A 27,536-nucleotide genomic window follows, 5' to 3' on the forward strand; every position below is an offset into this window, starting at 1 on the left:
ACTTTATCATATTTGATAATTTTTACATCATTTCTTACAGGATATGCATTAAATGAGCCATCATTCAAGTATTACCGCAATGAAATCAAGATGGAAAATCCAAAGGCTTTAAGATGGATCGATAATATCCCCCCAGAACAATGGACTATGGCTTATTCTCAAGGTCGACGATGGGGACACATGACAACAAACGTTTCCGAGTCCATCAACGCAGTGCTCAAGGGTACACGCAATCTCCAAATCACTGCTTTGGTACAATCAACATACTATAGATTGGGAGTTTTATATGCAGAAAGGGGACAACAACATCAGGCATCATTAGCTTCTGGTCGAGTATACACAGACGATTGCATGGACAAGATTAAATGTGAAGTTGGTAAATCTAATACTCACCAAGTCATGCAATTCGACCGAAATCATTATTCTTTCATGGTGCATGAAACAGTAAACCCAAGAGAGGTGCGACCAATTGGTCATTTTGAAGTCAACCTTCAAAGAAAATGGTGTGATTGTGGAAAATTTCAAGCTATACAGGTTCTTTGTTCACATGTCATAGCTGCATGTTCTTATGCTTGTCAAAACTATTTAGTGCTTATATCTACGTGTACAAGGTTGTTAATGTATTTAACATCTACAAAGAAGAGTTTCCACCTATACATAATGAAGGATATTGGCCCACATATGAAGGTGAAATATTGTATCACAATCCTCAAATGTGGAGAATTAAAAAAGGTTGTCCAAATAGTACCCGTATTAGAACTGAAATGGATGTTAAAGAAAAAGTACCGAGAAAACGTGGATTATGTCGATTGACTGGCCATACTCGAAAACATTGTCCAAATGTTACATCCATCTCTAGTCAATTATCCTAATTTCTATTTATGTAGTTTTATCGTAATTTAAATTTGCTATTTATGTATTTTTATGAATTATCCTAATATATTATTATTTATATATATTTTTGCTATATATATTATTTATGAATTTATCTATATATATATATATATATATATTATTTTTGTTATTTCAATAAAAATTGAAATAAATGTTTTTTTAAAAAAACCTTTGGGAAATCGGCATTTCGAACTTAAATTTTCTAAAATTTGATCGTAATTTAAAATTTTTATTTATCTATTTTTATGAATTATATTGATTATATATATTACTTTTATTATTTCAATAAAAATTGAATTAATTTTTTTTAAAAAAAAACTTTTGAAAAATGTCCATTTAAAACTTGGGTTTAGTAAAAATATTTTTTAATTTAAAATTTCTATTTATTTATTTTTATATTAATTAATTATATATATAATATTGATGTTATCTATTAAAAATTGAAATTTTTTTTTTTATTTTTTTTTTTAAAATCAAGTGGGAAGTCGTCATTTGCAACTTGGGCTTTCTTAAGGAAGTCGCCATTCCAAATGGCGACTTGTAAGTAAGAAAAAAAGAGGACATTTGCGTATATAATTTTTAAAAGAGGACATATGTGTATTTTTTTTCTTCAGAAAGGGGATAAAAAAAAAAACCTGTTTTAAATGACTTAAAATACAATTTTATGATGTAAAATTATTTAAATATATTAATTATTCATATTTTATTAATTAAATTAAAAATATAAAAAATTTATAAAGTTTAAAACTAAATTTTTAAAATATTTTATTTTAATTTTATTACCATCGTACAAAATGTCATGTTATTTAGAATTAATTTTATAAAAAATAAAAAAATTATAATTATAATTAAACTTAAAATATATTATTATATCCTAACTTTTGAAATATATTTAGAGATGGGTGAGCTAAACTTGTGATCTGATTCCGGTTTGTATTATGCGGATTGAGACTAATAATGAGTGCTGATGGGAGGCCAAAAATTATGTGGCGGGGCACTACTTATCCACGCCACAACCAGAAATTCAGCTGAAAAATGCAAAAACGAGCACAATAATCACCTCTACGGTTCCCTCCTTTTTTTTATCCACGTGTCTCACCCTCCTCATCTCAATTCACAAATAACCATCACACCGTCTTTATTCTTCGACCGTCGTCTCGCATTGCAATTTTGCGAAATATAAACCTCTATTCCATTCTTGTAAAGGAATAATACTAGTATTTGTTACCATTTGTGAAAGGAAAATGCATAATAGAGAAAAATAGTTGGGGAAAAGATGGGAACAAATATGAGTGCTCTACTTATACTAAGGAAAAAGGAGAATTAATTCCATCCCCAACATGAATTGATTATTATTATTACATCCAAAATCCAATTCCAGCATAGGAATAATCTTTTTCCCCCCTAAGACATGCTATGATACCACGTTCCAATTACAATTAGGCAAAAAGCAGTTAATGCCAGTAGTGAAATTGCATTTCCAAGTTGAAACTGCATTTACTTTTAAGCCTCAAACGCTAATTTCGCAGTGCTAGAATCTGATTCCCTTCCATTAATCTTCACCATCATCACTCGATCAGCATGTGTAAACTGTAAGGCTATTTAATCACTGCATGATGCGAATTCCGAAGAAGCCATTCTCATTTTCTCTCTCTAACTTCTCTCCTCAACTCGTAGCACCTCTTTTATCTTCTCGCCTTTGCTTTGCCTTTGGAATTTCCGTTAGAACTTCTCGCCCCTTCGCCAACATCGCATCACCAGGTTCGTTTTGATTCTTAATTACTGTTTTTGCTTTAGCTTGAACTTCATTTCTTGTGCTCTAAGTTTTTTTCATAGCTTAAGCATTTCATTTTGTGAAATATTCATCAACTGTAGTGTGGTAGCTATAGCTTAACTTATAAGTGCTTTTAATTCTTTAACGATGGAAAAGTCCTTTTGATTTCAGAGACGTACTTGGTTTCAACATGAAGCTGTTTAAGAACTGGTAGTTATTATAAGATTCTTTAACATTTCATTTTCTGTAAATACTTCCGGAGAATCTGTATGTGATGGCTTTGCACTATAATTTTTGTTAAAAAAAATACTTCCGGATTAGTTTATCGAAACCGGTTCATAGTGTGAGATTTGTGAAATACTAATAACTTAGAGGGTTAGTAATAAAGAAATTGAATTTTTATATGATTCTTGGCGCCTATCTAGGGGAATTCTTAGTGTTTGTACATAGTCTAGTTCATTGTGTGCTATAGTTCATTCACAACTAAACCGAGTTGCGGTGTTAAAATTCTCTTTCAAGAAAGGGGTTACAGCTATAAACGGCAGTTATGTTGGGAACTTTGCTATTGCAGTAAAATGTAGTCAATGCTGCCGCAATTGCAGATGCGATAGGTTGGTTGCATCGTCAAATCCGTGCAAATCATCAAATTTCTCTCCACTAGATTGAACCGGTCTCAATTATATGTATGAATGTTTTTGTCTGTGGGATTCACACTTAGCAGTTTTATTGCAATGAAAGTCCTAATTGTTGCCTTTTGGACTGAATACTAATAGTTTAGTTGATTGGCTCTGTTGAGCATGTCCAATGTTGAGAAAACCAGAAAGTGAATGCATTCTTTTATCTAGATTTTTGACTCGTGTATTATCCTGCCTATTTTTCGGTACTATATTTCAAAATTTGTGGAGCTGGATCGAATTTTACTTAAAATATGAGCATGTTGGGTTCACTGTTACATGTTGCAGTCATTATATATGCCGGTGTCATTCCTAATTGTTACCATTGTGTAATTCTTTCCCATGGATTTAATCGATCAGGAACTAACCAGTTGCATTCTCAATATTCAATGGACGAGAACCATGATGCTGGAATACATGACCCAAGATCAGTGGATATACCTGGCAATGATAGTGGAAAACAGCCACGTATATGGTCATCTTCTCCTGAACATGGATTTAAAACTGATATAGGCAAACAGATATTCTGTAACCGGTCACTGAATATGAAGAACATTGTTGCTGTTGGATTTGACATGGATTATACTCTGGCACAATACAAACCTGAAACTTTTGAATCCCTTGCTTATCAAGGCACAATTAAAAAGCTGGTTTACGATTTGGGATATCCTAGCGAGGTTTGTCCTATCAGTCTTACATCACTTTTATCATGATTCACTTTGTTAAATTTTTTATTTATTTGCCTATACTTTTCAGGTATTTTACATTCCGTTATATTTTGTCTAAAAACCTCTATCTCTTCTGCAGTTACTAAATTGGTCTTTTAACTGGAAGTACATGGTCAGGGGCTTGGTTCTTGACAAAAAAAGAGGAAATATCTTGAAGGTTAAAGCTGGATACATATTTTCTTTCCATCACTTTCACCACAAGAAAAACATAGCAGATTGCATGGAAACTTTTTGTTTCACTTTCTCTGTTTGACTGTTGAATTGCTGGCTGTATGTATTTAGATGGATCGCCACAAGTATGTGAAAGTAGCCTATCATGGATTTAGGGAGTTGTCAAAAGAAGATAAAGTTGGGACCTACGGAAATACTTTGGTACGCGATTCATTTGACGAGCCAGACTATGCTCTAATTGATACACTCTTTTCTCTTGCGGAAGCCTACTTGTTTGCTCAACTGGTTGATTTTAAGGATTGTTATCCTGGAAAGATTCGAGAGGGCGTTGAGTGAGTCTTATTCTTGCTTGCATGAATTTTCATTTTTAGAATTCGGTATGCTTTTTTATATCAACTAAATGATTCTAGGAATTGGGCTTGGACATTCATTGTTTTTATTTTTTTAAAGGGAGGAATTCTTCATTACATTTTTAAAGGAATTTAGTCTGATGTCATTTAGAAATATATATTACCTTCCAGGCAGATTTGGCTTCTTTATGGGTATGAACATATAACTCTGTCATAAATGTTGGCTTCAGCGGCTTGCTAATAGGGCTTGGAGCTAAATGATAATCTTGTTTGTAAACTGTTGCCTCGTGAGAAGTAGGCAGGTGAAATAAATGGATAGTGGTATAGTTAACATAAGGCCATTAATTTTTATTTCAAAAAATTGGAAAGACCATTATTGGTTGTAAAAATAAGAGGGATGGGCATTATATATATTTGCATAGAAACGATCCAACAGCTGATAAATAGCTACATTATATGATTAAGATACACACAACCTTTATTATGGCATAATTTAACCCATGTAGTCGACTCGACCTAGTGGAAAGGAAAGGCTTTGGTGGTATTTATTTATACATGTATTCTTTATAAATTGTCTTTCCAGTTATGCTCGCATGTATAAAGATGTTCGAGCTGCAGTTGATTTGTGCCACCGTGATGGGACGTTGAAGCAAATGGTTGCTAAAGATCCTGGAAGGTATGAATACAAAATCACAATGAACAAATAATTGTTATGCAAGCTATGGGTATCAGACTCCCAGTGTAATAACTTTCTCTTTTTGAAAAATGTGTTTTTAAATTTCATATATCATCCATGAATTCTTTATGAATTATTCCGAATTGGTCAGTCCTGTTTAAATTTTTTCTATCAGGTATATCAATGAAGACAGCGCGATAGTGCCTATGCTTGAAATGCTCAGAGAATCTGGACGTGCAACATTTTTAGTGACAAATAGGTAGTTATGGATTATCTATGTAAACATAGGAACTTTTTTATTAGTAAGTAGTGAAAATATCTTGGTGTTACTATAGATTGATGGGACAATCAAATGTGTACGTTTAAAAGACATTTTGACACTTTTATTTTTAAAAAATCAGATGTGTAGTGTAGTGCTTAGCCGGAATTGTAATGTGCTTGATACTTAATGTTCAAAATTAGTAGAATACAATGAGTTTCTGGGTGTTGTAAGATTTCAAGAATTAAAAAGTATTTAAATTTGTAGGAAATTGATTTGACAGAAAATATTGTAATGGGTTGGGTTATCTCAAAAAACACTAGGTGGTATCCTTGTCTACGGACATTTTAACTAGGATTTTTGATACTTTTATATATCTTTTGCAGCTTATGGGACTATACAAACACTGTCATGAATTTCCTCTGTAGATCCAGAATGGTTGCTGGCAGTAACAATTTTAACTGGCTTCAATACTTTGATGTTGTTATCACTGGCAGGTCATGTTCTTCACTTGGCAGCTATACCCCAATTACATTTGTTTTGTTTGGCTTCATTATTCTGCTTAATGTGACTTTTACCCTATATTATTAATTTTTGGCCCTTACATTCCTAAATTATGTTACAAGGAATCAATGACCTTTCCAACCGTTTACCTTAGTCCTTGTGTTGTTCAGTGAATTGCATTTGCAATTTTTTAGTCAGACTACAATACACGTCTTCCTCCCTTTGATGACACATCACGTGACACTCATTTTATACACCTGATAATTTATACTCCATCCATCTTTAAATATAAACTCTTTCCTGAAACTTGTTTGTTCTTTTTTAAAAGACTTCTTTCAAATTGTAAATCATATTAATTCTTTCTTTACAAAATGCCACCATTTATTTTACACATGGAAAAGATGAAAAAAAATTCTCTTGTGAGGATGAGTGCAAAGAGTAAGATAGTGAAATGATGAGGCTAATAATTAAAAGTGCAATTTTGGAAAACTTGTACACATTATTGACAAATTTATTGCTATTAACAGTATTAACCAAATTAGCAACTGTTCTTAATATCTGTCAATTTGGTGAAGAAGTATTATATTAAGGGACATAAAGAGTAAGAAACATTCAAGTAATGTGTTTTTTATCTTGAATGTTAACTTTTGGGTTTATGATAGCATGCTATAATGCTGCAATTATGGATTTGCTTGCTAACCTTTTCAAGTCCACTATCCTACCTCCTACAGTGCAAAGCCAGGATTTTTTCACGAGGAAAATCGTGCCAACCTATTTGAGGTTGTGCCTGAGACTGGAATGCTACTCAATACAGATAATGGCTCTCCTATGCCCCAGGTTAGCACAATAGCACATCATTTCATTCATTCTTTTATATCTTGCATAAAGATTTGTGTCATTATCATCTTTTTTTTTTTTTAAATATTGAAAGGTGGGTAACATCTCGGCAAGGTTATTCACAGAAGCAAAGAGTCATGCTTGTCAAGTTTTCCAGGTACAATCATCATCCTACATAACATGAAATTAATTTTGGTTAGGACTATGCTCATCTATTTGAAGTTAATGTTATCTCAGTTGGTATCCATAAATGTTTTATAGTTCAGCATCTCATTATTTACCTTTTTTTACAAGATCTCGGTATTTACCCAGTGTGTGAACATCTGTTGTAGGGAGGCAATGTCGCTCATCTGCATAAACTGCTTTCCATTGAATCAAGTTCACAGGTAGTTGTTGATTTAGAAATAAGAGTACTTGAAGATTGTTGCTATATATACTGAAGTTCACAGTTAGTTGTTCATGTAAAAATCTGTATTCTTTATGTGTAGGTTCTGTATGTGGGGGATCATATTTATGGAGACATACTGCGTAGCAAAAAGGTTCTTGGTATATCATATTAATCCTTAAAACTATTATATAATGTATTTTGCACTCTAAGTCTATCTGCCAGTAAATTTGTATGAACCTACGGTATCTTTGGTATCTTTGACGAGTAGAAACTCAAATATTAGCTCCTCCTTCCAAATTTAGTATATTTGTGGATTCTCCTTTAAGTAATTTAAAATTGATTGTGATGCAATGTGCTCAATGACCAGGATGGAGAACAATGCTTGTAGTCCCAGAGCTTGAGAAGGAGGTTAAACTCCTCTGGGAATCAAGGGACACCCGAAAGGTGCTTATTATCTTTTGTTACCTCTAATTAGAATCATTTTTTATGTCAAGGCCTGGCTTTAAAATAAAATAGAAAAAAATGACGGATTTAATTCATGCACAAAAGAGTTTAAGTGATCTTTTGATGATGTGTGCTTTTACATTCTTCTTATTCTCCTTCTCAATAAAGACCTGACAAGCTAATTCACATTTAGGAAGATTTTTACTTGAATATTCTTGTGCAGGAGCTTCAGTTCTTGAGGAGTGAGCGTGATCGCATTGAGGATGAAGTACATTATTTGAAGTGGTCTCTCAAGTTAGTATAACTCTGGACCTCTCATACAAGTCCTTTCTTATTATCCATCTGCATTATTATAAAGTACTGCACTATTTTTCAGATTCAAGAACCCAGATGCTGATGCCAAACAGAAGTTATCTTCAGCACTTTATAAATTGGAGGTTTGTCTTTTAAGTCACACATGGAAGTCCAATTTCAGACACTTGATATGCACCTTTTTTTTGGCAGCTTGAAAGAGAGAGAATGCGATTAGTCCATCAAGAAGCTCAAAGAAAATTACATCAAAGGGTAGAAAGTTCACTCGTAGTATTTTTCATTTTCTTTATCTCTCTTTTTACTAGTCTACTACAGTTACAATATATCCAATGGGAATTGTATAATTGTTGTTGATCATTTTAATAAATAATTGCAGTTTCATGAACCATGGGGACAGCTTATGAAAACTGGTTATCAGAATTCTCGCTTTGCTCATCAGGTAAAATGAGACTTCTTTGGTAGTTTACGAGTAGAAGCTCCATTCCCAAACCTGTATCCAAAAGGAAAGTGCTCTTATAGTGATATCTTTGTAATTATTATTAGAGAGGCTGTTAGGGAGATTTACTATGGTTTATGTGAATAGCATACTAAAAAATACACCTTAGAGTATCACAGCAATGTGTAAAACAAAAGTTTTAGCAAACCTAGACTTGGTTATTTCAAGAAGAAACTTGTAAAAGTTGCATATGCTTTTCTTCATTACTCCTGAGTCATAATGTTAACGTCAATTCGGACTCACTAAATGATTCTTTTGATGAACATGCCTTAAATGCATACTGCAGGTTGAGAGATTTGCCTGCCTTTATACTAGCCAAGTATCTAACTTGGCCATGCACTCTCCAGACAAGTATTACAGACCCAGTGAAGATTTTATGCAGCATGAATTTGGCATTCTGACTTGTGAACCACGACAAATGTAAGCTTAGGAATTTGGGGCAGCATCCCTTTGGATTTGGAATGTTGGATTCTGATAGGTCGTGCGTTTCTGATTCCCATTCCCCATCTCTAGCTTGTTTTAGTCATTCAAAGTGCCATATGATATTTTAAATACTTGCTACAAGGGAAAAAAAACCTAGATTTTATCATTAAATTGTGTATAGTTTGGTCCACCACTAATGTGGGGGTGCTAGTGTGCAATAGCGATTTCAGAAATTGAGTTCATTTAATATACTTGCAGATGATTAGTTAGTAAACAAATTGTAAATGAATTTTCATTGATATTCACTAATCTTTTGACACATCATTATTTATTCATTCACAACCTAAAGGTTTTGTGATTCATGGACAGGAAAACAAGGTATGTAAGTTAGATAAATTTATGCATGGTCTTAAACGAGCTCTTAAGCATTGGCATGAAAAGTTTGATAACTTGATTATATCGAGTGAGTTTAAAGTGACTGAAAGAGACAAATGTATTTATTACAAATTTAAAAATATCATTTGCACTATCATATATCTCTATGTAGACGATATACTCATATTTTGATTCAAACATTCATGGTGTAAAAATTGTGAAATCATTGTTGTGTAACAACTTTGATATGAAAAACCTCAGAGAAGCGAGTGTAATCCTTGGAATCAAGATTACTAGGTCATAAAAGAAGAATTTCTTTGTATCGGTTTCATTATATTGAAAAGATTCTAAAGAAATACAAATTCTTCGACTTTAAACATGCTTGCACACTATATGATCCAAGTGTGAAACTTTTCAAGAACATTGATGAATGTGTTAGACAAATTGAATATGCGAACATCATTGACAACCTCAGGTATGCCATTGACTGTACAAGACTCAATGTGGGCTACGTCGTGGGACTATTGTGCAGGTTTACTAGTAGACCTAGTATGGAGTATTACCACACTATCGAAAGAGTCATGAGATACCTAAAAAGGACCATAAGTCTCGGATTACATTATCAAAGATTTTCTGTTGTCCTTGAAGGATACAATGATGTTGATTGGAACATTTTATCAGATTACTCCAGAGCAACTGATGACTATATTTTAGTATAACTAGTGATGTTGTATCTTGGAAATCAAAGAACAGACGATATTGGCTTAATCCACTATGGTGTTTGAAATGATAGCACTAGCTATTGCTAGTGAAGAAATAGGTTGATTGAGATGCTTGCTAGTTGAGATCTCTTTATGAAAAAAAACATATGACAAATGTGTTGATCTACTATGATAGTACCATGACTATTGCGAAGATTGAGAATCGTTGTTACAGCGGTAAAATACGACAAATTCACCGTAAGCACATCATTGTTAGAGAGTTATTTTCTAAATGAGCTGTTATAGTGGATTACGTACGCACTGATGAGAATTTAGCAGATCCTTTAACGAAAGAGTTAGCTAGAGAGAAAGTCCTAAATACATCCAATATGATGGGACTCATGCTTATAGAGTCATTCATGATGGTAATCCGACCTAAAAGACTGAAGATCCCAAGAATTAGGTTCAATCGATAATAACAAGTCATGAAGTGATATGAGATAAACATGTTATTATAAATCAGAGAAACATGATTATTGAAGCGATGATAAGATGAGATAATAGAAACTCTTAATAAGATATATATTCCACGTGGAGTGGAATACCTAGCTACATGAGTACTCTTGATAGACTCACCTATGTGAATGTGGAAGTGAGGCTGCTTCCTATGAAATTTTGAGGCATAATTTCTAGGATGTTTGCTATATTGGGATAGACGTGCATGATCATTAATGCACAACTTTTAAGAATACACCATATGAAAAAGTTGTGTGTGAGTTTGATGTTAGAGATAGAGTTCAAGATTATGAGTCACTCTTGTTGAATCTGAATCTTACTTATTATGCAAAAGTTCAAATCATGAAACACATCTGTTTATGCACGATCTTATAGAAGCGTTTGACGCTATTTCAGAAACACTTTTTTAAATTCAAGTGGACGATTGTTGGAACATAGATTATGTTATGTAAGTTTAAAAATTGTTGAAGTCCCACGTTGGACAAATTTTATATTTGAATTGTTTTCAGCTCTATAAATACTAAAGTACTACATTGATTAGAAAACATATATGAGTTTGCTTCTATCATTATAAAACGAGTTTCAAACTCTTTTGAAAAGTACACCAAAATTGGATGCACTTTTCTCCCTTTTCCTATAATGTCGTAGTTCTGTCGATTTTTAGTGGTTCTAGTACAACTATGAGCAGTTTTTTCAATCTTAGCTTTGCACAATTTGAACAAAAAAAATGATCTATTACGCGACTCAATTTAGTATAAATTAATTTTAAAATAGTTTTTGAAACTAAAAAATTTTATCTCTAGACTTCGGAGATGTTATTATCCTAATTGCAATTTTTCTTATCTACTAAATAAAGTAAGGATTTTATATTTAGTCCATTTGAGTGTTTAATTTCCTTGCATATTTGCATTGATGACAATTTCATGCTGTCATCCGAAACTACAAAATAATGTAGCGGTGTTTGTGAATAGTTGAATATCAATGTGCTTTTATCAATCAAAATATATAATCGAAAGTGTGCCGACATATATATAGATATTAAAAGTCTTTATTTGTGTCCAAACCAAATGTACCAAGTTCCATGCTATCTAAAAAAAAGATAAAATGTACAAAATTCCACGTAATCAGAAAGAACAAAACGAAGGCCTTCAAGCCATGCTTGTCATTTGAAAGGAATAAAAATGGCATCCATTTAAATAGGTGCTAGAGTGATAAGCTTTATCTCATCTTATGTAATGAATCTTTCGTGCAATTTTCTCGTGTCAAATTGTGAGGTCAAACCCGAATCAACAGCCTGGCAGAATTTGACCCCATTTGGCCGATAATGACACCTGTTGTGTGGTAGCATATTTTTCTTCTTCTCGCAAAGGTGATACACAACTTAAAATTTATATAGAAACGTGAATTCTTCTTGAATTCAACCTCAAGATATAATGTTGAATTATATGATCTATAATATAGTTTTAAAAATCATCTCAATATTCTTAAATTGAAAACTAGTGACATAAGCAGCTCGTGTTGAAGCACTCATACTATATAATAGATACGACTAGTAACATAAGCGACTTGTGCCGAATAAGTTATATCATTGAACATGTATAAATCAGCGTAATTTGGTCGGTTTTTTGACTTATGGTTTCTTGGACTCAAGCAGGTTTTAGCAATTTTATGTAAAAAAAAATAATCAATTTTTAACTAAGTGACATATAATTTTCATAAGGCCCTGATCAATTTTATTGCATCACAAAATTTCTTATCATTCTAATATGTCTCTTTTGTTTGGTGGCACTCTTTACATAGAAGAAAATAATAAGAGTGTAGCAAGTTAGTTTTATTCAATTTTTTGAAGAATGAATCCAATTCAATTAAAAATTCAGAAACTTATTTATAAAATCTGAATTTTTTTTTAAATACTATAAAATAAGTACATAAACTATAATAGAAAAATAATATATAACCACAACAGTTTTGACATCATATATAATGATTCAAAAATACATAAATATAAAATACTTTTTAAGATAATAATCTCAACTTTATTTACTCGAATAAATATTTAATTTTGAAACTGATTTTATAACCAAATATATTTTTAAAATTAAAAATCAGAGTTATAAAACATTTTATTTGTTTTGAATTCTAGACAAAAATCATTTTAAAATTAAGTAAAAATCTTCTCAATCCCATTTTACATGAACAAATTTTAATTTTGAAATTGATTTTAAAACCAAGAACTTACAATTACTTCAAATAGACTCTAAGTTATTAGACTTAAGTGATTAATAAATTCCAATTAAGATTGAATCGACTTATAGTAATCAAATTTAATTAGAATTAGTGTTTTTATTGCTAGAATTTACTTTTCTTTCTATAGAGCTACCGATTACTAGTAATTACTTCTCCTAAGAACAAAGGAGTTTAGAAAAACAAAAACAAATGAATCATAAATTAATTTAAATTTTTCTCAAAAAAACAAAATTTAATGAATTTAAATTAAACAAAATTCTGGTTGAAATTGAACCTAATTTTCAACGCTGGTGTGAGAAAAATAAAGAGTCGACGTATTGGAATTTTGTCTTTTGGGTTTAAAAGTTGGCTTGTATTGTTGATCCATATTCCCCAAAAAACTTTGCGAATGTGAAAAAGTAATGATTGAAACTTGTATGGAGTAGTAGAGTGGGTGTGTACATATCTATCTATAATTAGATATTAAAGGGTAAGGCATACAGAAATAGAATAGATGTTTTCAACTTGTAAGAAATGGACCTAAGAATAATATTGGGAAAGAAAGAACAACTTATCACTACCCCAATCATTGGTTAATTCGTGGTGCAAAGTCAACATAGATGATCAAGATTCGTAATTTGTATAACATGATATCATTCTTTTTAAATGACAAAATGACATTATTTTTTAGGCTAAATTACATTTGTAGTCCCTTAACTTAATTTCAGGTAATGTTTTAGTCCTTTATCTTTTTTTTTTTCTTTCCGACTTGATTCTTTATTTTAATTTTAAGTGACAATTTGATATTTTATATTTTAAAATTTCAACAATTTTATCCTTTTTATACAAAAATTCAAAAAAAAAATTCAATCAAAACTCACAAAATTAATTATATTCTTCAATATAATACAAATTTCATCAAATTCGTAACGCAAATCTTCAAATAAACTCATATTTTCATACTTTATTTGATATTGTTAGGAATAAAGGACTAAATCGGGTAAAAAGAAAAGATAACGGACTAAAACGTTATCTGAAATTAAGTTAAGGGACCACAGATGTAATTTAGCCCAATTTTTATATACCATATTGATAGTTTGTCTATCGGTCTCGAGTTCAAATTCTCATGTCTGTTTGTGATTTTTTATTTTTTATTTTATCATTTCATCTATAAAAATGTATGATAATTATATTCAATCCATAATACCATGATATGAAAAAATTAATAATTTTTATTGAGTATTAATGTAAAATTAATTTATATTGATAATAAATATTTATTAAATTTTATATTTATTAATAACAAAATATTTTTTTACTGCATCCGTACAAAATTAATTACTCACCCGCTTATTTAGATAATTATTTATTCTTGTTAAACTCATTTACAAGTTTAACTTTATGATCTAAATTATTATTCATCTCATTTAATTGTATAATAAAACGAGTCATTAATTGTGAGGGTATGTATGTTTGACGAACTCGTATAAAAATAACTAATCTTCACTTATATTTCATGATATGTCAAATTTTACTTATATAATGTTACACGTGGAATGTCATATATATGCCTTGCAAAGCAATTAAAAATTCGACATATTTAATTTTAATTTTTAATCGAATACGTTAACTTTTCGGTTATTATTTTGGTTTATATTTTATTAAGGAGGTAGTAACATACAATATTAGTTTGATTAAATATATGAGTTTTTCCCTTTTTTTTTTTTTTTTCTTATTGTTGTTGTTTCAATTCAAATAATTTAGCATATATATAGGTTCTGGAATCTTTTTTCTTTTTACATACAAGGAGACCAATCCATGGTTTGGTTGGTTAGAAATCAACAAATTTGTGGCCCCAATACCAACTTGAATTGGTAGTGGAGATATCATAAAGCTTCTGAAATAGAAAGCAAGGCTCAAGTTATGCGTGGATGATAAGGATTCTTAATATATCAGCATCACCTCACCCCTTGCCATTGTTAACAAGCTCAATCATTTATTGAAAATAATAATAATCCAAAGTCACACGAATTAAATAGATAACTATAACATCTAAAAAACTCTCAAATCAATTAACACAATTTTGTGACTGTACTAATTAATGAGTATTATGAAAGTATTAAGTAACCAAATTGATTTATTTAGTTGATGTGCATGGTTCAAAATTGCAGTTGTAATTAACAATTTTATAGATTTTTGCCACGTCATCACAGTTATAATTACAAGCCACATTGTTTGAAGCTATCAACATTTTGTTACAATTTGTAAAGATTTGTATATTTCGAAGTGTAATTGTTATCAATATCACTAGAATCGTCACATGTTTAGGGACTTAAATGTTATATATATTGAGACCCTTTTAAATAAATAAAAATTAACATGACTTATTAAAAAAAAAAATTAATTTTGCTGCATCTGAATTTTGAACTTTAACCAAGATGGATATAGAACCCTTATCTAATCTAGACCAACTAAGTAAAGTGGACATACATAATTAATTTCTCGTGTTATATATTTATAATTAAATTGAATTTTTTTAGGATATTTTTATTTAAAATTTTAAAATCTAAAACTCTAACCTAAATTGTTTAACCCTAAATATCACAATTGCACTTTAAAATCACAAGTGCCTCCATTATGTTTGAGAATAGTTGTCCTATTCTAGGCCATATAACTTTTTGTTGATGTCTTTTCTACTAAATGTGTCTGAAATAAACCATTTGTTAAGGAGAGTTATTTCGGTTGCACACTTTAAGAGTATGTTTAGTTGTGAGAAGAAAAAAATAGATGAGAAATAAAATAGATTTAAGATATTGTTTGGTTTAAAAGAAAGAGAAAAGAAGAAGGGAGAATCGTGTGAAACATATATAAAATAAATTTAAAATATTGTTTGGTTTAAAAAAAATAAAGAAAAGAAAAATTAAAGAGAGATAAGTGTGTTTATTTAATAAAAAGATCAAATAAATGCAAAACAATATCTTTATGTAAATGCAAAACAGATAGGAAAACAAAAATACTCGGTACGCAAAATGGAAATATCAAAGAAAATAGCCACGCATGTTGGCCTCTCTCAATGTGGTTCCACTTCTACAATATTACTTCTCAACAAGTTATTCATTCCAAAATGTTCATTAGACACTGTTTTCTTGGTAATCAAACAGGAAGACGACAACTACACATAAAGCCTTATTTATTGATGTTAAAAGTGTTCTTTTGTATTGACCCCGCTGAGAATAATATAGCTACATTTATACTAAGATATAATTTATATTTGAAATTAAGTTTAAAATATTTTTAGGATTTATTCTTTATTTTAAGGATATATATGTTTTTGTATTACAAATTAATTTTTTTATATAAAGTAATGAATAAAAGTTTAGAATAAAATTTTTTCACGGATAATATATTTTATACTACAATATTATTATGATTGAGACCGCATTGACCGTGATATTTTACAAATTGCTTCACAAACTCATCACGAGTTAGGTTTAAAACAAATCCAAATAATATAGTAACTACCTAATGTATAATTAGTGGAGGTTTTGTGATATATTTTTGGCGATAAATAGCATCCCACTTTTATAAATATAAAAAAATTGCAGCAATGCAACCACGTTGCTACCACTATTTAAAACTATGCACTACTATAATGTCTCTACTTGAGTGTTAAGTTAATTTGTGTTTTCCTTTTTATATATTTATTAACTCGAATGATACATACACGTATCTCAACAACTTTCAATGTTTTGCAACCTGTCGAGAGTGGAAACAAAAGAAACGGCTCAAAAGATTAAAATTAAAGCACTTTTGTGCGTTTTCTCTATGATCCATTAGCGTGAAATTTTCTACACGGACGCACAAGGTACATGTGCACGTGAACATTCACATCTCCACATGCTAATAGATATGCTATTTTGGTACGGAATTGTTTTAAGGGACTATATGAAATCATTATCAATGAATTAGAGGGAAAATCACAAGGTATCTGTAAGTTATAGTAGTACTAGTATGTCAAAACATTAAGCATTTTCCACAAAAAAATCAATTAATTCCTTGGTGTTTTCCTTAAAGTTTGTATGAATATTTCGTTGGTGGGATTAGGAGATCCTTTTATATGTCCATCTCAACTTTGTTAAGGTGGGGTGAAGAAACTTATCATTGAGATTCCATGAGGACATTCCGCATTTTATTTTATTTTACATAAAAACGCCCTCCTTTTTTAAATTCTTTAACCTAAAAAAATACCACTAAAATTAAGATACTTGCATGTGATGTGACAAGGAATTTATAATTTTTACATTAAACAATAAACTTTATTGGTTAATGGAAAGTCCGCATTGTGTTTGGTTGCATTTCTTAGACATTAATCAAGCCTTAAGCCAATACAAAAGTGATTAAATCAAATCCTCTAAAATCGAAAAAGAAAAAAAAAAGGAAAATAAAATAAAACTACCAATAGATGGTCACCCATTCTTTATACATATGCACGATATCAGATTAATCACGAGTAAAAATGTGTTTAATTCAATAGAATAGACGGTTAATTAAATCATGATAAAAAGATCATCATTAACTCAACTATATCATGATCAACGTGATTAAAATTAATTATTTATTTGGCTGAATTAACTATATTTTTATATGTGATCAACAAAGTGTATGAAAAAGTGAGCGATGATAAAATATTTTTGAAAAACCAAGGAATTTAAGAATTTATAGATCCCATAGTGTTTTGATTGGAAAGCAACGGTTATAGCAAGCATGAACACACAAACTACAACCTCATAACTCAACTATTCCACTACTATATAAAGGGTAGCTACCAATGACACTCTCTTTAACCTTAACATTGATTTTTCATTACCATTATATATTGTTCATTCATATATAGTACTTGTGTTTGTTGGTTGCTACAAAACTATGGCGTCGAGCTCGAATTGGACCCCGAAACAAAACAAAAGATTTGAGAATGCATTGGCAATCTTGGACAAAGACATTCCAGATCGTTGGCAGAAGCTGGCTAGAGCTGTGGGAGGGAAGAGTGTTGAAGAAGTGATAAGACATTATGAGAAGCTTGTTGAAGATGTGAAGCTGATTGAAGAAGGACTTGTTCCTTTGCCTAATTACAGAAATAATGTTGGCAGCAACAAAGGTTACACTTACATAATGGATGAAGACAAAAGGTTCTTACTTCTTACTTCAATTAAATTTATTTATTCAACACCTTTTACAATACTAATAACTATAGTACATTTCAATGTAGATTCTGTATTATCTTATTTCTATTAGAGTATGATTGTATTTATCATGATGCAGGATGAAGGCTCTAAGTCTCCAATGAAGTGTGATAATATAAATACAAGATTGGTTGAATAAAATATTTGATCTAGGGGAATGTTTCTCTCTCTCTATATATATAAAACATATTATATATATATGTGAAGTATCAATGTCTTGTATTTCCTATACATAATACATGTAAAGATCAAGTTGTTCCAAGAACATGCCAATTGGTAAATAAAAAAACATTGGCATTGGCGATATAGCCATTGGTTCTTTTCAGTCTCAGGTAATAGAAGAAAAATACAAAAGTAATCAAAACTGTGAAAGTAGTTTAATGCATGAGCAGTGCTCCATGTTCGAAATTAAACTAGATTGAATTGATTAACCTTATTATAAAGGAATGACCAAATCAATTAGACAACCTTTGGAATGTAAAAAGTTTCTTGATGAGGATGTGAATGTCATCATATAATGTACCTTTAATATTTATCCTCGATTTTTTTAATAAAAAATAATAAGAATTTAAAAAAAGCAACAGCCTTGAAAATATATAATGCACTATAAGATCAAATTTTATAAAAGTGTAAATTGGTATAATTCAGTAAATTGTATCTAACATTCATTTAAGATCACTTGCTATGCATTCTAAGTGAGAGAGGGAATATACAATGCCCAAACTTGGCGAGCCGGTTTAGATCACTTTTGGATTGGGTTGGACTTACATATTCTTTCGATAAAATTTCAACCGAATCAAATCAATATAAAATATTTTATCACAACAATTAAAAATTTGATTTTGCTGAAATTTAGTTTCTTTTATAAAGTAATATTTTAAGAGTTTACTAAATACAAACTAAAACCATAAGTTCAAAATATCAAATTAAAACACATGAATAAGAAATAGTGGGATGAAGTTGAAATAAATAATACAAAGGTATTAAATAGTTAAAAATAAATTTAAAATGAAGTGTAATATGTACAGGTTAAACATACGGGTTAGTGGAATCAAAATTCAAAATTTGATGCTCGAACTGGACATGTTCATATAACGAAAATTGAATTTCATATCCTCACATTTTTATCCATACCCACAACTCTTGAAAAATCTAATTTTACTTCAAACATTTTTATTAAAAAAAATTGGACCTATTTTTTACCCTACACAAATATAAAATCTTTGGTATAAAATTTTATTTTCCAAAAACTCAGTTTAGAAATTAATATATTGAAAATTTAAAATTTTTAATATGTAAAAAAAAATATACATGTCCGAATGTAAAATAAAACGAGGAAAAAATTTCATATTAGAAATTTCAAAAAATGAAATTTTTAGTACTTATGTTTTATATCGGAAATTTCAAAAATTCAAAATTTTCAATATGAACAAAAAAATTGCATACCAAAATTTATTGGTATATAAACAAAATTGAAAAAGTACTTTACATAGTGAAAATTTCAAAAAAGAAATTTTTAGTATAGAAAAAAAACATAGATGTAGGAGTAAAATAAAAAAAGGATGATTTTGTTTAATTTCTTTTTGTATTTTCTACAAATATATTTTCAGAAGTCCTTACAAAAAATAGTAAAATATGGGTTGTAAGAGTTAACATGGGGAGTATAAAATCCAATTTTCTCTCTCTCGTATAACATTTTGATGAAAATACCTTGTACCCCTCATATTATATTCATACTCCATAAATTTGATGAACTACGTAATCAATTTCCTCAATTGAATATCCACTTAATCTAGAGGAATTAGTCCACATGTCAATTTATATGGTGTCAATTCACAAGTATAAAGTAACACATATGTTCTTTTGAGAGAATAACCATATGCAGATTTGTTGGTACGCACCAACTCAACTTTTTTGTATTATTTAGCAATGTGTCATTGAACTTCTTTTGATACAAATGTATTCAATTTTTGATAAAATTGATTAGTGTGTTCATGTTCTTTGTCATAGAAACTTTTTTGAAATGTACCCTTAATTTTTTTAAGTTGCAACCTTATTATGTTGTTCATAGCCTTATATCATATGCACATGTGACCTATGTTATGTTCCAACATTAACTTTAATTTTCAATGAGTATACTCAACCCTATTATTACAGATAAATTGTCACCATTAAACAATTCAACAATACATAGTAAAATTACAAATTTGAAGTTTTATAGTGATATGATATACCTGTTAGTTGTTGTGTTCCCCAAATACCTCACTTGATTAGTTCATACTTCAATAAATCTTTGCTTGTGAGAAGCCAACAAAGTCTATTTCACACAATCAATAAACACTAAATTATCAACAAATGTTTGCTTAAACATGTGCAAACGCATGATACATTATTTTCATCACTATAATACATAACGTCTTTCTACATGGTCAAAATCAAATCTTGTCTATCCTTCAATACATATTGCTTGCATTTTGCTATAACATTTTTTAATATGAAATCGCCAAAGCAAATTAACAACATGTGAAAATACAATACCAAGTTTTCATTAAAGTAAAATCTCCTCCGATCACAATTACATGAAAACATTTATTTATGTAACAAACAATTCTATTGACCTCTCTAACGCCTAACAAAAGTTTTCTTCATGCTCACATTCCAAATAAACAAATCCATCTACAAATTTCATATATGTTGACATCATACCGACAATTTCAAGTAATGACATTATGTATTTATTGGTTTTATAGATGTTGTCCATAATCATCACGAAAAGAAACAGGTTCAATAACTTCACAAAATCTGGATGGTCCAATAAAATATTTCATAACATATGAGTTTTTATGCTTTCTATTCCAACACACATACTTAATATCTTTGATTGACTTGAATGAATGTTGCATCACTGTCCTATGACCTATTACCTGCAATTGAATCATACTTCGCTCCTTATATATTTGTGAGATATAAGTAATATTGTTCTTGTCTCTGTTTTGCAATGAGAGTAATATGTATCTCAGTGCAATATTATATTTTGTTAAGTCATAAATATGTTATTTTTTCCTCTTCTTCATCTAAACATCCAACAAATGCATGTCCCTCCAAAATATCATGTAATTCATGATTATGAACTCTACAATTTTTTTTTATTGTCAATCCTAAACCATCTTTTCATAGTTTTGATCTAAGCTTGAAAAAACATCACTTGTTTTATTGAACTTTGAGTTAAACTATCAACACATTTGTATATTTCTTCTTTATCACAATTTAATATTAATTTATTTCTTCTTCATTTCTCTTGTGTCTCTTTATCTGACCTAGTGATGATAAACATCACTTTGTTTTTTATACTAATCTTCCTAACCCAATTTGTAACAGCTTCCCCGTATATCAAATATCTGAAGTAAAATATAAAATAAATTATAATAATTAATCACAAAAATATATTTTTACAATACTAATATTAATTATAATTATTGATACTTGATATGTGTCAAAAATATTGGTAGTATCTACACATGTTTTATCACATATTAGTAGCGGTTTATTTATATCTATTAAAAAAGTTGTGTATTGAAATTTTTTTTATAAGTTTTCCGGTATTTTATGTCTTCAAGCTTATGTACTGAACAATTTAAAAAAAAAAATTAGTACACACTCTTTGAAATTTTTGTATTGGAAAAATTATAAAAAAAAAATTCGGTACATTTATGTACCGAGGAACATAAAGTAAGTTTTTGAATATTTTTGAAAATTTTAATTTAATTGATCTGAAAATATTTAAATAATAAAAAAAAGTAAGTGAATACGAATTTATAAAATAGTAAAAAAAGTTATAAGTAAAATTGACATTTAAAAAATACTATGGGATATAGTATAACAGTAGGGGTATATGATCAAATTTCCCTGATCCGGATTTGGACTAACATTTTGTAAAAGCCCACCCAGTACGAAACGTCTTGTACTACTGGGCTTCTGATGTTTGGGCCAACAATGCATTAGTTCACGTGTAACACGCAAAACGAAGTGACGTGAGAAAAGCAAAGAGAAACCACAAAACACAACACCAAAGATCGACCAAGACGAGAAGATCAAGAAGATGAAAAAAAATCCGTACACCAAGTTTGGGTTAAAAAGAAGAGTGAGTTTGATTTGATCTTAAAATTTGATTAATTCCCAACGATTACACCTCGATCAATCACATTAATGTTTATAAACTCTTCCAACTCTATCCTTCCCAATCCCTCTCACTCATTTTCTTTTTAATCTTTCACATATTTTTCTCTGCACAATCTCTTTGGAATGTTCGATCAATAACTCATAGTTTCAATTATCATTATTATTAGATTAATTTATTATCATATAATAATAATAACCCCATCATCAGTGACCCTGTAATTAATCTTGAATTGAATCACTCACATATGGGCGAAGAGACACAAATTCAACCTCAACCACAAACCCTAATCGGAACGGAGATTGAACCTCAGCCTCAGTCACAGCCACAAGAGGCTTCTTCCAATAACACCGTCGCCGCCACCGCCGCCGGCGCTATTATTCCCGTAGAGTCCGAACTCAGCAATGTTCCACCACACATCAATTCACCGGCTACTAAAATCCCCCTCCGTCCTCGAAAGATCCGGAAAGTCTCTCCAGATCCTACGACAACCTCCGAATCTCAATCGGAAACACCAAAATCCGCCACTTCCACCGCTGGAAAATCATGCGGACGACACAGCAACAAATCGGTTCAACAACAAAGAGCCCTAATTGTTCCAAGAATCGTAGCTAGGTCACTTTCGTGCGAAGGAGAAGTCGAAATCGCACTTCGTTACCTTCGCAACGCAGACCCACTCCTCTCCCCGCTCATCGACATTCACCAACCTCCAACATTCGATAATTTCCATACTCCATTTCTTGCCCTAACCCGTAGCATATTGTATCAACAACTGGCATTTAAAGCCGGAACTTCGATTTATACACGCTTTATTGCTCTATGTGGTGGTGAGGCTGGTGTTGTTCCTGAAACTGTTCTTGCCCTAAATCCGCAGCAACTTCGTCAGATTGGGGTTTCTGGTAGAAAAGCTAGTTATCTCCACGATTTGGCTAGGAAGTATCAGAATGGAATACTTTCTGATTCCGCCATTGTAAATATGGATGATAAATCGCTTTTCACAATGCTTACTATGGTTAATGGGATTGGTTCTTGGTCTGTTCATATGTTTATGATTTTCTCGCTTCATAGACCTGATGTTCTTCCCATTAATGATCTTGGTGTTCGGAAGGGGGTTCAGATTCTTTATAATCTTGAAGACTTGCCTCGACCGTCTCAGATGGATCAATTGTGTGAGAAGTGGAGGCCTTATAGGTCTGTTGCTTCATGGTATATGTGGAGGTTTGTTGAAGCCAAGGGAACTCCTTCGAGTGCCGTGGCTGTTGCCACTGGTGCTGGATTGCAGCAGCACCAGCTTGAGCAGCACCAACAGCAACAACAGCAGCAGCAGCATTCACAACAACAGCTTATGGATCCCATGAATAGCATGTTTAATATCGGGTAAGATGTGTCTGTGGGTGTGTTTAATTGAGATAGATTGTTTTGAAAACGCGTCATAGTTATTTTCTTAGGATTGCATTTGTTGCATGCTAATGGCTATCTACAATTGTGATGAAATATTACTCAATTGCTTAAGAGCTTTCATGTGTTGGTCTTCCTTTTAGGTAATTCAGGAACTATATAGAAAAAAGTGGAAAAATGACCTGCTTTCAGCTGTTCGTCATCCTTTTAGGTAATTTAGGCATTGCATAGAAATTGTAGATTCAGGGTTTGAAAAAATGATCTGACCTCTGAGCAAGCCAATGTAGTTTTTGTGAATATTCATGATTTCATTTTTTTAATTCTCTCTAGGTGTGCTTCTTTGAATTAATTTGAGAAAAGCTTCCCTTTTGTTTTCTTTGTTGCACTTCTTGTTTAGTTACACTCGTCAGGGCATGCAGTTCCATCTTGCGGGGCATGCTGTATTCTTTCTTTCTTTCTTTCTTTGATTAGGTATGCCTTCACATCTAATGTCTGCGTATCATGATTTTCATGTTCTATCATTGTTCAATTTCCATTCTGTCGTGGTTGGTAGACAGTGCAACTCCTTAAGAATTTTGGTGCTCATTTTATCTTTCTGCAAGTCTTTATATCCAACCTTTGGAAAAAGGAAGCATGTTTATTAGTATCAAACTGCAGTAAATAGTTGATGAAAATAAGCTTCAGTCAATGCCTTTGCCCTTCAGCTGATGGCACTTTCATTGAAGACTTGATGGATGTAGGATGCTTTACTACTTTATATAATTTCTTTGTTAAACACGAGATAACCTTTTTTGGAAAAAACTGGCGTGCGTGGAATACCTTAGAACAGTGATGTCATTGGAAATCTAGATATCTATGTCCAACTAGGACTTTTTGTCAAATAAAAAGCAGAATAATATATGTGCCTTTGTGATCTATAATGACAAGATGCAATACATACTTAATTTGATTTTCTTGTTATCTAGGTTTGTATGCACAGTTTCATATATCTTTTGATCTTGTGATTAGTGAAAACAAATATCAATGTTAGAATTAATATTTCACGCCTTTTGAATTTGGGGATCAACAAGGGACATCTCTTGATCCATGTAGAGTATAGATCATATTATATGGGGGGAAAACACATGCTCTGGCATTCTCCTGCTTTACTGGTGTGTAGATTTTAAGAAGTGGGGAAGCCAAGATTCATGTAGAAAAGCATGCTATAACATATAAGATAGAATTGAAGGAGCAAACTATCATAACATACGGCATACTATAAGTATCAAGGCTTGATGCCATGAATAAAGTTTGATTGCCTAGATGTGGAGCAACGATTTCATGGTTTGTGACGCCGACACTCGAAGTGTTACAAAAATCTAGCTATCTTCTCTCTTTTTTTTAAATGTCGCGAGTGGTTTATTGGTACTATATTCATATGTTAGGGATGAGTAGTCATTCACCTTTATGTGCAATGATAACATGATTATGAATAATATATTAATGCCAGAAAGTTTCTAGGCTGAAATGTGCATTATGTTTGCATGAGGAATGAAGGTGTGAGAACTTTTATCTACCAATTTAATTTTTAAAAAAACGGCTTCAAGTTGAGTTTCAGTCAAGACCTTTTCTTAATTTTTTGATAGTTGAGAAGGCAGTGAAAAAACACTGGTTGCAAGATTAAAGGAATTGATGCACAAGAGTTGCATGAGCTCTCTTGTTCATTTGTTTTTCCATTACAAGACTAGTTGTTTGGTGTGATGCTATTTGTTAATTGTAGGCAAGTTACACTGTAGAATGGTCTGGGTTAATTGGTTTGTCATTTAATTTATATATGGCTCCTCAAGTGATCTGTAATTGTCAAGAGGAATTAAGCAGGTCATATTTAGATATCTTATATGGTGCCTCAAGTGATCTGTAATTGTCAAGAGGAACTAAGCAGGTCATATTTAGATATCTCGTCTTTTATCTTGCTTTATTAGGTCAATGTAGCCTTTTCAGTAGTCTATTTGTTTGTATGATTCTCTTTGTTCATTAATTAATCTGGTTTGATCACTGACTGTCATATTGGGTATATATTTTTTCAATAATTAGTTGGCTTGTGACCTCTTTTTTGGGGTTTGCATCAGTTATCACCACATTTTGGAAATTTGGTGTTCAGACTGTTCATAATTTTGGGTGTATTTAGTTGAGAGAAACCGTTTCTCTAATGTGGTCCATCGTCTGAAGCTAAACCTTAACCTATGTAATGATTATTTTGCTGTAACACATACCTTAAGATTCTTTGTAGAAACTCGTAACAAACCTTAAAACCCATGTTAATGATTATTTTGTAGAAACTTGTAACACTACGAAAGACAAAAAAGAGTTAAATGACGTGAAGTTTTTTCTTCTATTGGTTATTTTGGTACAGTCCCAAATATATGTTGTATTTCTATTAATATAGTCTCCTGTTTTGTCTGTTTGTTTTGGATTATGGTTTATGCTCTAGTATGTGATTCGATTGTGTCAACTGCCAAACATGATTTTCATTTGTCTGTTATATAATTATATATGCAAAGTTCAGTTATTCTGAAGGAGGAGTGGTTTGTGAGTTCATAGGCATAAAAAGACATGTTTTTCACTTTTGTTCCTTCCTTTCTGTTCTCAATCTTCTTTGAGGTTTGTCATTAATTATATTTTCTAACCTAATAATGTAATTGTCATGCATATATCTAATTTCTGTCTCATGTTGATGCTTGTAGGGCTGCCTGTGCCTGGGGACAGTGATCGCCGACGAAATGGAGAAAGTTGTCATCAAGATTTGCTAGCGGCCGCTCATACTTGAAGTTGCAAAGCCACACCGTTATGGGTACTTAAGGATAGATCTTAGTTAGTACTGGAACATGGACATTGATTGCATTGAAGGATTAGTGTATGATTGCTTTGTGTTTAATAAAACTAGTGTAGGATAATAAAGGCTAGTCCTTAATTTTGTTTTGTTTATCACCAATTGCAATGGTCGGAGGCCAATTTCAACTTGTCAAGTCAGTCTTTTGGTAGGTAGGATATAAATGACCGCTTGGTAATGTGGTTTGGACTTCAGACCTTGTAACTAATGTACGGGTTCTTATTTTACATCGTGATAGTGAATGGGAGCCTTTGCGTTATGATTCGTATGTTAACATAAGTGCTTGATTTAAATTAATTTGAGTCATGGTTTTAACAACTATTATTACAGTAATTTTTGTATGAAAGTATATTTGATCCTCGTTGAAAAGCAGTTCTTGTGTGTGGAAGTGTGAACCATTGTCTATTTTTCGGTGAAAAGGAAGTATGAACCACTAAAAACGCAGAGTTGATGCAAGTTCTCGTGATGGGCCACCTATTACGGTGCTTGGAGATAAATTAGGTGGAGTTAACTATACAAAATTTAAGTTTGAATAAGTTATCGATATATCGTTAAAAAAACTAATGAACCAATACATAAATTAAATTCTATTTTAAGATTTAATATATATTTTAAAGAATTTAATTTTATAACATTCATTTCAATTATGTTATATAATGATACCTTTACAAAATTTAGGTGGATTTCGTAATTTTAATAGACATTTTGTGTAGTCTATAATGTAATTTTTTAGTTAAAAAGTTTTTTTTAAAATATTTTTTGTGTCCATTTTAAAAAACACATAAGGTAAACTATACCGTAGGGACGTAATGTGCGGGTCAGTGCAATGCACAAAGCCGGCAAATTCAATGTGACATGCAAATAGGCAATAATCCACTTATAATATTAAAAATTAATGGCGGGAAGGAACACTTAAATTGAAACAACAACAAAGCGACGGATTATTGTCATAACAACCCAATCTCAACGGGATATTCTCACTGAATGTTCCTTTATTCCTTCTTCTTAGTCTTCGTAATCTTCACTTAGTGTTTATCTACATCCTAAATATCTTAATTAATTGAACTATAAGTAGCAACTGATAAAGCTACTACTTTATACAAG

At 31.1% G+C, this 27,536-nt stretch overlaps 3 protein-coding genes across 5 annotated transcripts; all 3 read left to right on the forward strand.

Annotated features, from left to right (window-relative positions):
* The first annotated feature begins 1,856 nt into the window (after window positions 1–1,856).
* On the forward strand, window positions 1,857–9,254 carry LOC101503408 (uncharacterized). Its single transcript, XM_004500955.4, has 17 exons — window positions 1,857–2,655; window positions 3,703–4,019; window positions 4,150–4,227; window positions 4,353–4,573; window positions 5,175–5,267; window positions 5,443–5,526; window positions 5,913–6,023; window positions 6,762–6,867; window positions 6,962–7,024; window positions 7,200–7,253; window positions 7,356–7,413; window positions 7,623–7,699; window positions 7,923–7,993; window positions 8,076–8,136; window positions 8,204–8,263; window positions 8,388–8,450; window positions 8,794–9,254. The coding sequence occupies exons 1-17, from the start codon at window positions 2,508–2,510 to the stop codon at window positions 8,929–8,931; spliced, it is 1,803 nt and encodes a 600-aa protein (XP_004501012.1). The 5' UTR covers window positions 1,857–2,507; the 3' UTR covers window positions 8,932–9,254.
* Window positions 9,255–17,605: 8,351 nt separating this feature from the next.
* Window positions 17,606–18,435, forward strand: LOC101503079 (protein RADIALIS-like 4). Its single transcript, XM_004500954.3, has 2 exons — window positions 17,606–17,934; window positions 18,068–18,435. The coding sequence occupies exons 1-2, from the start codon at window positions 17,672–17,674 to the stop codon at window positions 18,090–18,092; spliced, it is 288 nt and encodes a 95-aa protein (XP_004501011.1). The 5' UTR covers window positions 17,606–17,671; the 3' UTR covers window positions 18,093–18,435.
* Window positions 18,436–22,018: 3,583 nt separating this feature from the next.
* Window positions 22,019–26,691, forward strand: LOC101502665 (DNA-3-methyladenine glycosylase 1). Of its 3 annotated transcripts, XR_012163221.1 has the most exons (4): window positions 22,019–23,542; window positions 23,707–23,774; window positions 23,961–24,034; window positions 26,287–26,691. XR_012163221.1 is itself a non-coding variant. In XM_004500953.4 (2 exons), exons 1-2 carry the CDS (start codon window positions 22,413–22,415, stop codon window positions 26,309–26,311), a joined length of 1,155 nt encoding a protein of 384 aa, XP_004501010.1. In that variant the 5' UTR covers window positions 22,020–22,412; the 3' UTR covers window positions 26,312–26,691. The 3 variants fall into 3 exon arrangements, 1 of the variants encoding a protein (XP_004501010.1); XR_001143957.3 differs by lacking the exon at window positions 23,961–24,034; XM_004500953.4 differs by lacking the exons at window positions 23,707–23,774; window positions 23,961–24,034 and having other exon boundaries at window positions 22,020–23,542.
* The last annotated feature ends 845 nt before the right edge of the window (window positions 26,692–27,536 follow it).

Source organism: Cicer arietinum, chromosome 5 (genome assembly GCF_000331145.2).
Source record: "Cicer arietinum cultivar CDC Frontier isolate Library 1 chromosome 5, Cicar.CDCFrontier_v2.0, whole genome shotgun sequence".
Lineage (NCBI taxonomy): Eukaryota > Viridiplantae > Streptophyta > Magnoliopsida > Fabales > Fabaceae > Cicer > Cicer arietinum.